Source organism: Trachurus japonicus, chromosome 18, assembly GCF_045865225.1.
Source record: "Trachurus japonicus isolate A0001 chromosome 18, Traja_1.0".
Classification (NCBI taxonomy): Eukaryota; Metazoa; Chordata; class Actinopteri; order Carangiformes; family Carangidae; genus Trachurus; species Trachurus japonicus.
This window is the reverse complement of record NC_140924.1, coordinates 7,522,101-7,537,944: the sequence shown is the minus strand read 5'-3', so window position 1 is coordinate 7,537,944 and position 15,844 is coordinate 7,522,101. Positions and strand designations below refer to the sequence as shown.

The 15,844-nt window shown below is 41.2% G+C and overlaps 1 protein-coding gene across 1 annotated transcript in view; it reads right to left on the bottom strand.

Moving 5' to 3' along the window:
• Window positions 1-8,706: 8,706 nt before the first annotated feature.
• The window catches only part of trpc5a (transient receptor potential cation channel, subfamily C, member 5a), an 87,124-nt gene continuing 79,986 nt past the window's right edge, over window positions 8,707-15,844 (bottom strand). Inside the window, exons 16-17 of the mRNA XM_085806305.1 lie at window positions 13,161-13,250; window positions 8,707-9,837 (exon numbers count right to left, since the gene is read on the bottom strand). Of these exons, the coding sequence (XP_085662431.1) occupies window positions 8,707-9,837; window positions 13,161-13,250 (1,221 nt within the window). The remainder of the gene's footprint in view (window positions 9,838-13,160; window positions 13,251-15,844) is intronic.

Genomic DNA, 15,844 nt, shown 5'->3' with positions numbered 1-15,844 from the left:
CATAATGCAAAAGTTTCTGTCTGTTAATGTGAACAGTTCATCATCAAGTGGAAGAGGAAACGATCTCCAAAAGACATAAAGTTAAACAGGAAACACTCTTTTTCTTTCAATATTTTAATCAATATCAGTGTATTTTAGTTTTCTATAGTTTTAGAGTTAATTAAAATGGAAACAAAGCAGCAGCAGCAAAAGAATGAGAAACCCAGGAGACTTGAGCTCTCTGATAACTTTACTGTTTTAACTTTCTTCGTCTTTCTTTCTTTCTTCCTTCGTCCGTCCTTCTGCTTCCTTCCTTGACCTAATCTGTTCCTTCCCTTCATTTTTCTTTCCTTCCTTCCTTCCCTTCGTCCTTACTTCTTCTTCCTTCCTCTTTTGATCCAATTCACCCAATCTGTTCCCTCCCTCCATCTTTCTTTCCTTTTCCCTTCCTCCTTACTTCTTCCTTCCTCTTTTGACCTAATTGACCCAATCTGTTCCCTCCCTCCTTCTATCTTTCCTTCCTTTTTTACTTCATTCTTTCCTCCCATTTCTCCCTTCGTCCTTCCTGCCTTCCTTCTTTCCCTTCCTCCTTCTTTCCTTCCCTTCCTCATTCTTTCCTTCCTTCCTTCTTTCCCTTCCTCCTTCCTGCCTGCCTTCCTTCCTTTTTCCCTTCGTCCTTCCTTCCTTCTTTCCCTTCCTCCTTTTTTCCCTTCCTCCTTCTTTCCTTCCTTCCTTTTTTCCCTTCCTCCTTCCTGCCTTCCTTCTTTCCCTTCCTCCTTCTTTCCTTCCCTTCCTCATTCTATCCTTCCTTCCTTCTTTCCCTTCCTCCTTCCTGCCTGCCTTCCTTCCTTTTTTCCCTTCGTCCTTCCTTCTTTCCCTTCCTCCTTCTTTCCTTTTTTCCCCTTCCTCCTTCTTTCCTTCCTTCCTTTTTTCCCTTCCTCCTTCCTGCCTGCCTTCCTTTTTTCCCTTCGTCCTTCCTTCCTTCCCTTCCTTCTTTCCCTTCCTGCCTGCCTTCCTTCCTTCTTTCCCTTTGTCCTTCCTTCCTTCCTTGACCCACGAGGACAACAGGAGTTTTTTATCAAACATTGAACAAACATCGATGCTGTGTGAGGAAATAAAAAGTCGTTAAATTATTTTTGGTTGGTTAAATAACGAGTCGCAGCACAGCCCAGTTTTCTAAGGATGCCTTTATTAAAGAGTCAACAACGTGCGCTAGCCGTCCGCTTCTAGAAAAATAACACAGTCATACATTCATCCATGTGGAAATCCAAAACAGAAACCTGAAAAAAAAACAAAAAAACAAAGAAAAACAAAAAGAAACAAGGACAAGTTTTTATCTTTAAAGCTCAAATCCCTTTAGAAGGTGAGAGGGGAACCTGAATGATGCCGTATGTGTAAGTCGTGTGTGTGTGTGTGTGGTTGTGTGTGTGAGCAGCTGCGCCACAAATCATCTCAGCCCCTTTCTTTTCTTTTCTTTCCTTCAACTAACGTAAAACAAAAAAAACTGCTGAGTCAGCAAACGCAGCAGGTGAGTCGGCCATCTTTAAACCGTATATTTATGTATATTCCGCCAATTATTTAACGTGTTTAATCGATTTCTCTTTAGGCAAAAAAAATGTTGCTGAAAGTGACAAGAAGACAATAAATAATCTATCTATCAATCAATTAGTCAATAGACAGAAAGAAAACCACCTTTAAAGGTATAATGCGTAGGAATTCCCCTCCATCTAGCGGTGCGGTTGCATATCTGAACGTATTCTTGATGTTGCATTCACCTGAAATCGGGCAGACGTCAGACAGACAACAGACGCTGCATGTAACAGGATAAACAAGCGTCTATGTGAGTTTCCGTGGTTACCTACGGTCACGCTGCCACTCGACGTAAAAAATGGCGATGCAACATGGCCGCCGTGGTTCAGTGCCTCGCCCACTTATGTATTTGTAACGACTTGTAATAACTCATTCTAAGGTACCAGAAAGCTTTCATTTGTATGCAGCTGTGATTCCACTTCAGTGAAATACATATTTATGAAAGCAATGTTTGATTTTTGCTAATAAAAAGCCAAAGAAGTTATACTGGGGTAGGGATGTCACGATTATAGATTTTCTTTGTACGATTATTGTCAGAGAAATAATCACGGTATTACGATTATCACGATTATTACGCATTAAATAATTTCACAACATATGAATGTGTAAAATCAAATATAGTCAAAATACAATTACATTACAAATTTTTACACTAAATATTTTAAGTATCTACTATTCATATGTAACCAATTATTAATCCTCCAGGGGAAGTGTTTTAAATATTCAAATCATTAATTGTCATCTATACCAAATGTTTAAGTTTATTTTAATTGTTTGTCTTTTATCACAAATGAGACGCTAACATTTAAATTTCTACCACGTTACGTTAGGTAAATTGACCGATATTTCTTACATTTACCTTAACTTTTGTGCACATCTGCCTCTGTGTTTCCAAAATAATCTTTTTTGGAAGAATCTTTACGATTAATTAATTGTGGCGTTTAATACCGCGATTAATTGTGAAAACAAGTAATTGTGACATCCCTACACTGGGGCTTTAAAGACACAATAAGATTTAATATTTTCATCATCATTGAACCAAACAGTCGATTAGACTTGATTGATCTTAATAGGATTTCTTGATTTGAGAGAAACTGATCAATAATTAATTCATTAACTGTATTTATTTGTTTGTTTGTTTATGTTTTTGCATTTTCAACTGGGAAATGTGTGTGTGGAGAGTGTGTGTGTGTGTGTGTGACCTCAGCAAGTGGTTTAATGAAGCCAGACACACTGCACCAGAAGCCGATCAATACGTATCAATCAGGAGCTGAACAGAATTTAATTGTGGGTTCTGGATGGATCAATAATTGCTGGGTGATACAGACACACACACACACACACACACACACACACACACACACAGATTACAAACACACACACACACCCTGCAGCCGGTCATAAAGACCCACCGGGGAAACCAGACAGGAACAACCAATACTGATCGATCAGAGTGATTGATTATCAGCTCCATGTGGTTTCTCAAAATGTGACTCTGGTGCCTAATTGTTACTGTGCATGTGCATGTGTGTGTGGCAGTGGATGCGCACACACACACACACACAGAACTTTATCAATTCCACCCGATCAATACGTCTGTCCGTCCATTTCCAAGCATTTCAAAATAAAAGCCTTCCCTTCCCTTCCTGCTGTGTGTGTGTGTGTGTGTCTGTGGTTTTTCCCGGCGATTGATGAAGTGTGATTGATCACCGAACCTTCTGGCGCAGTGTGCACGAGTGGCCGCATGATTATGGGGTGGCAACACGCAAAGGCGGTTGCCGTGGTAACCGAGAGATCCAAGGAGCCTCCTCCTCCGGTTTCTCTGCAGTCGTCCTGTTTTTTAAAGTGTTTTTTAAGAAGCTGCTTCATTTACACTGATGTTTATGTTTAATACGTAGGTTCAGTTGAGTTTATTTGAACCGTAAACTGAGGTTTAAACATCACAATCTGAATTCTGTCACATTTTCTGCAGAGAAAACCTTAAAATAAATTCTAATTTAATAAAATTATACTTTATTCTGGGAGGATCTGGACTCAACAACTCAGTTTTTTTTATTTTTATTGTAAAGCACCAAAACTTCACTTAAAGTCTCATTATATTTAGCTTGGTATGGGTCATTTATACTGTTGTCATAGCAACAGACTTTATTTATGAATTTGTCAGAGACAGTAAGTCATCCTACAGCTCACTGATAATGACAATAATACATAAATACGTCTATGTAAATGTCATTAAAGCTCATTTAGTGTTATAAACCATTTATCAAATGTTTGTAACACATATGAACTCGCAAGAAATCAGAAATCAATTAAAGCCGATGACCCTCTTGTCCTGAGTTAATCAAGATATTAATTAATCAAAGGATCAGGAGCTCATTTAAATGTTTATAATCCAATATCTTGCAGCATTAAAGCTGGATTGCATCATCACTTCCTGCCACCGGGCGGCGACACAGAGAAACGTTACCAGACAGAGTTGTTTTAGAGGGAAATTCATGCAAAACCGCTGATGCGCGTTGCCTTCAGGGACAGTTTTTCATCAAGCAGTCTCTGAATTTCCCTCTAAAACAACTCTGTCTGGTAACGTTGTGTTATTATCTCATAGCGTGGTGAATGTGCAGGTCACAACTTGTCCACCAGAGCGTTGTGGAGTTGTTGGATTGTGTATTTGATGAGTTTGATGAGGGAAACCAAGAAATCCCATGAGCTTCCGTAGCGTAGCTCTGAGCAGCTTGCGGCTCTGCTATTATATTAAATTATATATCAAACGTGCGGTTTGATCGGGATTGGTGTGCTATTACTTTTCGCAACAGTTTACGAATTTTTCGCGACATAAGCTGTGCAAAATTTTGCATTGAAGTCAATGGGATGGGCGGAAAAAAAAGAGCGAAAAGAACAATCATTGGAGTTTTACAAACGTCTACTGCTCAGGCATACTTTCACCTAGAGACTCCATTTAAACTTTAAACAGTAGACACAAGTCTTGTGTATTGGCGTATTACTCCACGTTTTGATAGGTCATATAGTTTTTGATCAATCCCTGATCAATGACCATGATCATTTTTGGAGAAATTATGAGATTATAATGGGTGTGTATTGCACGGAATGTTCGTGTCAGAGTGGGTGACATAATCGGTTAGAGTGGGAGAAAACCCAGAAAAACTCCAGATTTTTTCTCTTTCCACACTCGGCCCGGCCACAATTTACACTCTACACACATGATTTTTTCCTAATTTGTAGACAAACTTGTTCTGTCTCTCACCATGTGCTCAAAATATCAGAGAGACTTACAGAATTTGAATTATCAGCCTCTGAGTGCGGCCACGTCTGTCTCTGCTCCTCTGCTCTGCTGTTCTAAAAACAGCTTGCACCAACAATTAAAGGTAACGAACCTACTGCTATGACTATAGGGATTATGGCAATGGGCCAATTTGCCAAAAACGTTGAACTATCCCTTTAACAACAATAAAACCATTGTGTTCCAAGTTTTTTTTAATAATGGACTTTAAAATCTGAACTATTGATCCGTCTGTTTCTATTCTCGGCTCCTTCCAATCGATTGTTTCTGGTCGTCACCGACGGCGGCGACATTGGCGTTGGCTGTGGCATCGTTCCTGCCTCTGGATGTGACATTATGATGATGACAGCTGGCTGCTGAGGGCGGTCGCCATGGTTACACCCGTGACATTTTGGGAGATGTTGATTCATCAGAGAGAGAGTCGAGTCGAAGCTTTTCTGCCGCCAAGAAGACAGCTGGTGGTGAGGTCACAGTGTGTGTGTAAAACAACCAGTGGTGGACAGTAACGGTGTAAACTGTACTTATATCCAGAGGATTTGTCCTTTACTTGAGTATTAGATTTCTTTGGTACTTATTACTCTTACTTAAATACATTTCCAAGACAAATATTTTTACTTTTACTCGAGTTAATTTCTAGGAAGGCTGAAAAGTACTCGTTACTTTCAGGTCTGCTCCTTTTTTCTTTTTTTTTCTAAAATCCTATTGGACACAAGCTGTGTTTGTCAAAGAAGGAAACCCTAACCCCTAAAAGCAGCACATCAGTGCAGCTGGTTTCAAAGAGTTCATTCTCAGAAACAAGAGTTAAAAGCTCCTTAAATTCATTTAGAAAAAATTATAGTAATTGTGAAAAATAAGAACTTTACTCTTACTCTTATTTGTACTTAAAGTAAATTTAAAAGCATGTAGGCTACATTTGGATACTTAAGTACCTTTTAAAAGCAAGTACTTTGTTACTCTTACTCGAGTAATATGTCGACTGAGCTACTTTTACTTGTAACGGAGTAAATCTTGACCAGTAGTATTTGTACTCTTACTCAAGCACTGGGGTCGAGTACTCTGTCTATCTCTGAAAACAATCAAGGAAGGAGCGGAGAAGATTTGACCAGCAGCTATTCAGTGTGTGTGTGTGTGTGTAAGGTAACGGTGTGTGTGTGTGTGTGTGAGTGAGTGTGTGTGTGTTATTTTTTTCTTTGATCACACATGCATAATTTCTCTACTTCACTGCTGACAGTCGTATATTAACCAGAGTAAAAATTTTTCAACAGCCTCTGCTCATGCCGACCGTTTGAAGTCGCCGCACGGAGCGACTTCAAGAAAGAAGAAGAAGAAGAAGAAGAAGTAGAAGAAGAAGAAGAAGAAGAAAAAAAAAGTCATGATGAAATTCTGGTGAAATTTCCCTTTAAAATAGATTTTTTTTCCCCCAATACAGTAGATAGAAAGGCAAACTCATCCCTATTTCCCGCTTTATATCCTTTCCCCTACATCTCTCTTCCATCTAACTCCACCTCTTTCTTTCTTTCTTTCTTTCTGTCCATCCGCCGTCCGTTCATCCGTCCATCCGTCTTTTCCTCACAATAAATATCACCGTATGTTTAGATTCATCAGGTTAAAGTGTTTCTTATTAAGGAAGAGCTGAACGAGAAGCCAGGATACCAGAGGCAACTCAAAGAGAAGCAAAGACAGTCTTTAGAAACCAGAATAGTCCTCGTTATTATTATTATTATTATTATTAGAAGTCTCTTATTATTATTATTATTACTAGTGTAACTGTTATTAGGGTAAAATAAAGTTCCTTGGCCCTTTGTTGATGCAGAGAGAGAGAAACTGAGAGGGAGAGAGAAAGAGAGGGTTCCACGTTATTCCTGTTTATAGATCCAGAGTTTAATCCGTGAGGTTCCACAGTTTATTCCAACGAGTTTGATCCGGTTCAGTTGTAGTTCCAGAGGTTTTTGTTTTAAAAGAAAAAAAAAAAAAAAGATTTAAATCCGTTTTTTTGTTTCCGTTACAGGTGTGGAGCTAGTCTGGTGGTTAAAGGGAAAAACAAACCAGACAGGAAGTGACTATATTTCGCTGTCGGCTCTTTGTAATTCCACAATAATCCTGTGTTGAGTGTCCGGGAAGATGAAGATGAAGATGAAGAAGAATTTGTACTCTCCCTTTAAATCTCGTCCTCTGTTTTCTCCAGTGGAAAATGGCCGACGCTCATAAAGACAGTTTGTGGTGATGTGGTGAGTAAATAAAGACGCGTGTCGACCTGATCGTGGTGTGATGCATCCCTGTCGTCAACGGCAACTTCAAAGCATATTCCAACACACGGTAAAAAAAGAGAGATGGATCGATAAATCTGCTGATGGTTCAGTTTGACGATGGCTGACTGATCCTGGAGCTGTTTTTATGTGCGTGATGATGTCACAGATTAAACCGGGATCAGGGGCCGTATTTATCAAGTGTCATTTTAGTCTTAAGTGCTGAGAATTTGTGGAATTTAGTCCTATTCTCAAATTTAAGAATAAAAACTATTTATCATCTCTCTCAAGTCTAAGAATCGCTCCGACTCCCCCAGACATTTAAGAGACCTTCCCAGAGTGAAAGGACGTTCTGGCTTGAGGACCAAATTATATAATTTGGAAAAAGCAATCATCCTTATCACAGATTTAATAAGTCGTCTCACCACCAATAAACCATTAATTAATTAATTACAAAGATTAGGAAACTTTTATTTTTGATTCATTCCCAATGTTTACATTTTGTGTTATTTTGTAGATTATTGTCAAAATACGGCTGAATATACACTCCCATTGGTCATTTAACTATTCACTGAGATATTTTTAAGATTTTTCTATAATTTTAGATAAAGGATTCCATCCAGCAATTGGCCATTCCTATAAATTTGGTCATAACTCAGCTCTGAGACCGACACTTAAGATTCAGTCCTAGGCCTACACTTCACGAAAAGTGTGAGAAAACGCTTGATAATTTACTTTTAAAATGCAGCTTTCAGCAACAAATTCAATTCTAAGAAGCTTGATAAATAAGGCCCCAGATAAACAAAACATCTGCCCTGTGTCCTTGTCCCATGTCCAGCCCACAGACACATCTGGCCAGGATAGGTCCAGATGTGGAGTTAGCATCTTACAGCCATGTTGTATAGGCTACGGGCCAGATTCGGGCCGTGGAACTAGGCCAGATGAAGTGTGTGGCCCGACTATGGGTTTATTTTTTAAGTTTTGTTTGTCAGTAAAACGTCCAGTTTAAGTTACGAGTCAAAGAGTCTAACACTGAGCGGTTAGCTAGTGACATAGCTAGCTAGCTAGTAACTATCGGTTTAGCAAACACGACTACAGTGGCACTCCTTCACGGTTCAGCTCACTCAATAGTGTGTTAGGTTGTTAGCTAGGTAGCTTGTTAGCTCTGTAGCGAAGTGCGGTCGGTGCTAGCTACGTAGCTCGTTAGCTAACAGGCGTGTGAGTGTAGTGTGTTAGGATGTTAGCTTGGTAGCTTGTTAGCTCTGTAGCGAAGTGCGGTCGGTGCTAGCTACGTAGCTCGTTAGCTAACAGGCGTGTGAGTGTGAGTGTAGGATGACGACACGACAAACTGTCTTTATGAACATGAACGTCTCTGAGGATCCTTAGAACCTTCGGCTCCATTCCGTTCCATTTTTTGAAAACGAAGCGTTCTAGAACTCCACGGCGGGATTCCGGAATGCTCCACTTCCCCCCCCGCCCCTCCCCTCCCCACCCTCTCTCTCCCTCTCTGTTTCTCCTCCCTCTGAACGTGTTCATCCACTTTGCGAACAAACGAAGAAAAAAAAAACAGTTTTCCCCGTTGTCCCGTCGCTCCTATAGCTGCGTGGTGACCGAGTCCTCTATGACCTCACAGCTGTCCTCTATGACATCATCGCACGGCCCAACCCACCCGCCCATCATCATCATCCCTCCTCCTCCTCCTCCTCCTCCCACGCCGGCTCCTCCTCCCTGGAAAACGTCCTCGGAGGAGTCCAGGAGGAGGCGGGAGCTGGACTCGGACATGTTGGAAGCACAGTGCAGCGATTGGCACGGACACGGCGGCGGTAGCGGGAGCGGGAGCGTCAGGAGGAGAGAGTCCCGCCCGCCGCCGTTCGTCCTCGTCCGCCGCGGCGAAGAGAACGACGACGACGACGGATTGTTGACGTCGACCGTTGCCGTTGACGACGAGCGGCGGCGGTGGCCCACCTCGTTCAGCCGCGTCTCGCTCCGCGTCACCACGTCGCTGAGCTGTCCGTGGCCGTGGCCGTGGCTTCCCAGCGGGCGGAGCAAGCCGTCGGAGATGGTGTAGGAGGACTGGAGCGGGAGCGGGAGCGGCACGGGCGGCGCTTTGCGTTTGGAGCGCGAGAACAGGTAGGAGAGGCGTTTGAAAGAGTCCGTCGCCGTCGTCGTTTTGGCGCCGGGGGCCGAGAGCCGCTGCAGACGGCTCCTCGTCCGCGCGAGCGACGACGAGAACGAGGAGGAGAAGTACGACGAGGAGGAGGAGGAGTGGGGGGACGGCGAGGACAGGATGACGCCGGTCGTCTTCAGCCCGTTGCTCTTTGGTTTCCCCTCCTCCTCTTCCTCCTCCTCCTCCTCTTCCCCCCATCCGACGCCGCCCCGCTCCTCCAGATCCGCCAGATCCTCCTCCTCGCCTCGTTCCATCTGCGTCATTCCGGAGATGGAGCGCACCAGAGCCGAGACGCCGAGCGCCGGCGCCGGCCCCGTGTCCTCCTCCATGAAGCTCACGCTCTTTGACTTCTGGATGCCTCCTCCTCCTCCTCCTCCTCCTCCTCCTCCTCCTACTCCTCCTCCTCCTCCGTCGCCGTCGCCCTCGTCCTCCGAGGCCATGGCGCCGTCCTCTCTCGTCGTCTCGCTGGAGGAGGAGTAGTGTCGCCGCGGGGGACGCCGGTTGCCGAGGAGATCAAGGACCTCGTAGCGGAAACTGGAAATGTCCTGCTTCAACTCCTAAAGAGAAAGAGGCAAAGAGAGAAAGAAGGAAAAGATCAGAACTTTATTCTTCGCACTGCAAAAACTCAAAATCTTACCAAGAATATTTGTCTTATTTCTAGTCAAAACAAATCTCATACTTAAAACTAGATGAAGTAGCATTTCCTGATGGAAATGCGTGTGAATGCTGAAAGCAGCTGAACGCTGTTGCAGAATTAGCAAATAGTGCAAGCAGTGACTGATCACCATACAAATGTTTGACCGAGGTAGGAATCGAACCCACAAACTCATGGTCAGTAGACTTTCACTCTGCCTCTAGGCCACAGTGTACACACAGTTGCAAAGACTGTTGTCTGTTGATGAGCTGCACTCTGTCTCACTCTGAAGTTAACGAGCCCAAAGCTGCACCTGTTGGAAACACACTGTGTCAACACCAAGAAAGCTTGAGAGTCAAGCTTGAATGACTTACAATGAAAATGTAAGAAATGAGTAGAAATGAGCCACAACAAGTAAGTAGAGGACTTTTTTGTGACTTGTGACTATTTTTTGATGAAAGTTAGTTATTGATGAAAGTTAGTTATCAGAAGTCAACAGAGGAGTTATCAGAAGTCAACAGAGGACGACTGGGAAAATAATTCACTATAACTGTAAGATTTGAACAAGCAACCTTCAGGTCTTGAGCCCAGTGAGCTAACCACTAGGCTATAGACACAGACAGTATGTAAGGGGCAAAGAAAACCTTTAATAAGAGGATCACTGGCTTCTGCTTAAAAAAAAAAGTAAGGAAAGTGCAGAAATTAGCCACACCAAGTAAGAAGATGACTTTTTTGTGACCTGTGACTATTTTTTGGTGAATTAAAACAAATTAAAAAGCACTTAACAGCAAGTTACAAAGTTGAGCTCCCGCTCCTGCTGCTGTGAAAATGCATTGGGCTAAATGAGAGCAGAGAGCTCCCTGGCTGCATTTAAAAAATATTTTAAATTATTATCTAAGTCTCTTTGCATTTTTGACCAGAATTTTAGCCAGAAGACAAGTGTGGCTACAAAACTGGAGAAAATAATGTGTCTAGAGTTTAATTTTTGGCCGTGCTGACAGTTTAGCCAGAAAATTTTGAGAATGTTTTTTTGCCTCTCTCCACTCTGGCTGACGATGTCACCACTCTAGCTCTGCTCGTTAGACGCAACACACACCCATTATAAAGCTGGATTTTGTCAAAAAACTTAATGATTTTAAAACTGCCAAATATCAGAAACCACAACCTCATGGTCAGGAGACTTTCACTCTGCCTCTAGGCCACAGTGTACACACAGTTGCGAAGACTGTTGTCTGTTGATGAGCTGCACTCTGTCTCACTCTGAAGTTAACGAGCTAATGAGTTAATGATGAATTGTTGAAATAGCACAAAGTATGAAGGACTAGAAGAAGACCGTAAAAAGGCGGAAGAAAATGCTTTCAGCGTTCACACTAATAAGACTCATCACATTAAAAAGTAGCTTGTTTTTAGACACTTTTTTAAAAAACTTCTTTCAAGCATATTTTCACTTGAAATAAGTAGAAAAATCTAATAGTGGGGCAAGTTTTTCTTTCATAATACAAGCACAAAAAACTTGCTTTCACTGGCAGATTTTTCTACTTATTTGAAGTAAGAAATTTGTTTGAAACAAGAGAAAATTTTATAAAAACAAGTTAATTTTTAGGTGATGAGTCTCATTCCAAGTGGAAAGAGATTAGTTTTGACTAGAAATGAGACATTTTGACAAGAAATAAGACAAATACTCTGGGAAAGATTTTGAATTTTTTGCAGTGCACTGTTCACATCAGCTCAGGTGTGACTGACGCAAAACATTCAGACACTTCGTCCTCGTCCCCGCGGACGGAGACGAGCTGCAGGACAAACAACTTCACAGCTCAGAGACTCCGTCGTCTTCTTTGTCTTCTTCTTCTCCTCCATGTGGAATCAAAACGCTCAGAGAGTAAAACACTGAGTTACCTCGACACACACCACCTGATGTTACACACTTTAAACACACACACACACACACACACACACACACACACACATACTGAGGGTGTGGGAGTGATTCAGGCCGATGTGCACCTGATGTTGTTTTTGCAGTGAAAAGCCCACAGGAACGTTTCCACTTCAAAGCCCCGGCTGAGCTCCAGAGGCATCATGGGAAATGACTCCTGCTCTGAAACAGCTCAGAATAATTCATGGCTCAGAAGATTTGGAGAAAGAAAAGAAAAGGAAAACTGCTGGTGTTGATCAGAGCTGTGGAGGCTGAGCGGGCGAGTGTCAGAGCTTCGGCTTCAGATATTCATCACTTCAGCTTAAGAGCTTCAGCTTCAGACATTCATAGCTTCAGCTTCAGACATTCATAGCTTCAGCTCAAGAGCTTCAGCTTTCATACATTCATAGCTTCATCTTTAGAGATTAAGCTTCAGACATTCACAGGTTCACCTTAAGAGCTTCAGCTTCAGACATTCATAGCTTCAGCTTTAGACCTTCAGACATTCATAGCTTCAGCTTTAGACCTTCAGACATTCATAGATTCAGCTTCAGACATTCATAGGTTCAGCTCAAGAGCTTAAGCTTTAGACATTCATGGCTTCAGCTTTAGAGTTTCAGCTTCAGACATTTACAGGTTCAGCTCAAGAGTTTCAGTTTTATAGCTTCAGCTAAACAGCTGTAGAACTTCATCTTCAGACATTCATACAGTAGGTTCAACTTAAGAGCTTCAGCTTTAGGGCTTCAGCTTCAGTCATTCAGCTTCAGACATCCAAAGTTTCATCTTAAGAGCTTTAGAGCTTCAGCTTCAGAATTCATAGCTTCAGCTTTAGCTTCAGAGCATTAGAGCTTCAGTCCTTCAGCTTTAGACATTCATAGCTTCAGCTTTAAAAAAAATAGAGTTTCAGCTTCAGACATTCAAAGCAGAAGAGTTTTAGAGCTTTAAAACTTCAGCTTCACACATTTATAGCTCCAGCTTCAGATAATTATAGCTTCAGCTTCAGAGCGTCAGAACTTCAGATTCAGTCCGTCAGAGCATCAGCTTCAGCTTTAGACCTTCAGAGGTCCAAAGCTTCTGGTTCAGAGCTTCAGAGCTTCAGAAGCAGCAGGTGGTCGTCATCAGGAAGTTTTGAATTTCTTAATGAACTTCTCTAACGATGAGAAGCTGCTAAAACCTGCAGCAATAATCAAACACAAACTGAAGCTTCATGGACACAAAGATTCACCTTACTGCTGTTTACTCACAAAGTTTACACCAGATGTTTTTCTTTTTTTGTTAAGTCATATATTAGTTTCTTTGTAGTTTGTTTGTCTCTCTATCGCTTCACCCACCTTGAAGTTTTCCTCTGTCAGCCCCTCGTCCGTCTTGGCGCTGCGGATCATGGCCGCCACGTACCTCTTCACCAGGCTCCGGATCACTTCCTGCAAAGGACAGTTGCCACGGTTACCAAACACTGAAACACTTAAATAGTACTCAACCGTCACATTAGGCTACCTCGTTATGAGCCGAGTGCGAGTTAAACTGAAGTCAAGTAGCCTAAAAAAACTGAAATAAATAATATTAATAAACAGATAATGATGCAACTTAATAATAACAATACATTTAAAATATATAATTTAAGTGAGTTGAAAGAGTATACATTTCTTTGTTTGTCGCTGAGTGTGTTACTGTGTGAGTATCTAAATGTGTTGAGCTTCTGCAGCAGGAATCAACCGACTGATGAATTTAAATGTTATTGTCTCATTAAGTAATCAGCCAATGGGGCGATTGACCCTCATTGATTTAGAGCCTAAAGACAAATTCATCAGCATTTGGTGCTCAGTGGGCGGCATCTCAAACCCTGACACACACACACACACACACACACACACACACATCAACACACACACACACGTTAGCACGCTGCGTCCTCCCACAGTCGACACCTGCGCCTGCCAAACAGGACGGCTCTGGCGTGCTGTCACTCTCTCCGCCGCTGCCAAAACACACACACACACACACACAGACACACACACTGGGCTGAAGTGATCGAAGGACACAGTGCGACAACAATCCTTCAAACCGTGGACACAAATCAAAATAAAAAAGCGGCGGAGCTGCTGCCAGAGCTGGTGAGGTGTCGAGGCAGCACAACAAACTCTGGACGAGGAGCTGAGCAGCGGCCGCCGCCAAGAACAATGTGCACTTTGTTTTACTATCAACAGCAGTGACGTGACGACGAGGAGTTTAAAAACAGCTAGCGCACACTAAGTTTAACTTCAGGCACAAACTCTAAAAATACTTTCAGTCTCCACGTCCATGCTCATCTTATAAAAGAAACATCATGATGAACTGAACTCATTCACTGACATTAGTTTATGTCTAAATAAATATTAACTTTAATAGTTGGTTAATCATTTACAGACACTTGATAAACCACTAACATCTCCTAAATATTTATTTTAATATTATTAATCCAGAGCTAAACATTTCTAACTGTGATTAATAGTGTTATTAGCTACAGTTATTAGCTACAAAGGGTTACCTAGCTTTCTTACATTAAATAAGACGCTACTGCTAACTTTTTTCATATTTTGACATATATGTTTTCCATGTTTTTGCTAAACTATGCTACGCTAATCTAAAATAGGCTACGCTAGGCTAGGCTAGGCTAGGCTAACCATACCATTGTGCCATAATCCATCCAATCACTGTTTAGCATCAGGCTACATGTTTTTCTACTTTTACCCAAATTAGCATCAATGAAGGAAGAATATAAATGATACTTTATTTATTGACGATTAATAGTGTGTAATTATTACAATGGGTTACCTAGCTTTCTTACATAAAATAAGACGCTACTGCTAACTTTTTTCATATTTTGGCAGATATATTTTCCATGTTCTTACTACTAAACTATGCTACGCTAATCTAAAATAGGCTAGGCTAGGCTAACCAAACCATTGCGCCATAATCCATCCAATCACTGTTTAGCATTAGGCTACATGTTTTTCTACTTTTACCCAAATTAGCATCAATGAAGGAAGAATATAAATGATACTTTATTTATTGACGATTAATAGTGTGTAATTATTACAATGGGTTACCTAGCTTTCTTACATAAAATAAGACGCTACTGCTAACTTTTTTCATATTTTGGCAGATATATTTTCCATGTTCTTACTACTAAACTATGCTACGCTAATCTAAAATAGGCTAGGCTAGGCTAACCAAACCATTGCGCCATAATCCATCCAATCACTGTTTAGCATTAGGCTACATGTTTTTCTACTTTTACCCAAATTAGCATCAATGAAGGAAGAATGTTTTATAAATGATACTTTATTGACGATTAACTAATGATTAATAGTGTGTAGTTATTACAAAGGGTTACCAAGCTTTCTTACATTCAATAAGACGCTACTGCTAACTTAGCTTAGCATTAAGACTGGAAACCTGGTGGTAGGTGTGTTTAGAGCCTTTTTTTTCATATTTTGACAGATATGTTTTTGCTAAATTATGCTACGCTAATCTAAGATAGGCTAGGCTAGGCTAACCATACCATTGCGCCATAATCCATCCAATCACTGTTTAGCATTAGGCTACATGTTTTTCTTCTTTTACCCAAATTAGCATCAATGAAGGAAGAATGCTTTATAAATGATACTTTATTTATTGACGATTAACTAATGATTAATAGTGTGTAGTTATTACAAAGGGTTACCAAGCTTTCTTACATTAAATAAGACGCTACTGCTAACTTAGCTTAGCATAAAGACTGGAAACCTGGTGGTAGGTGTGTTCAGAGCCTTTTTTTTCATATTTTGACAGATATATATGTTTTCCATTTTTTGGTAAACTACGCTAAGCTAAACTAAGCTAAGCTAGGCTAGGCTAACCATAGCACCTCCATCCAATCACTGTTAAGCATCAGGCAACATGTTTTTATTCTTTCTCGCTCTCTTTAACTGCTCATTTTAGTCCAATTAGCATCAACGCAGGAAAAATGGCTTTATAAATGATGATTGAAGTTATT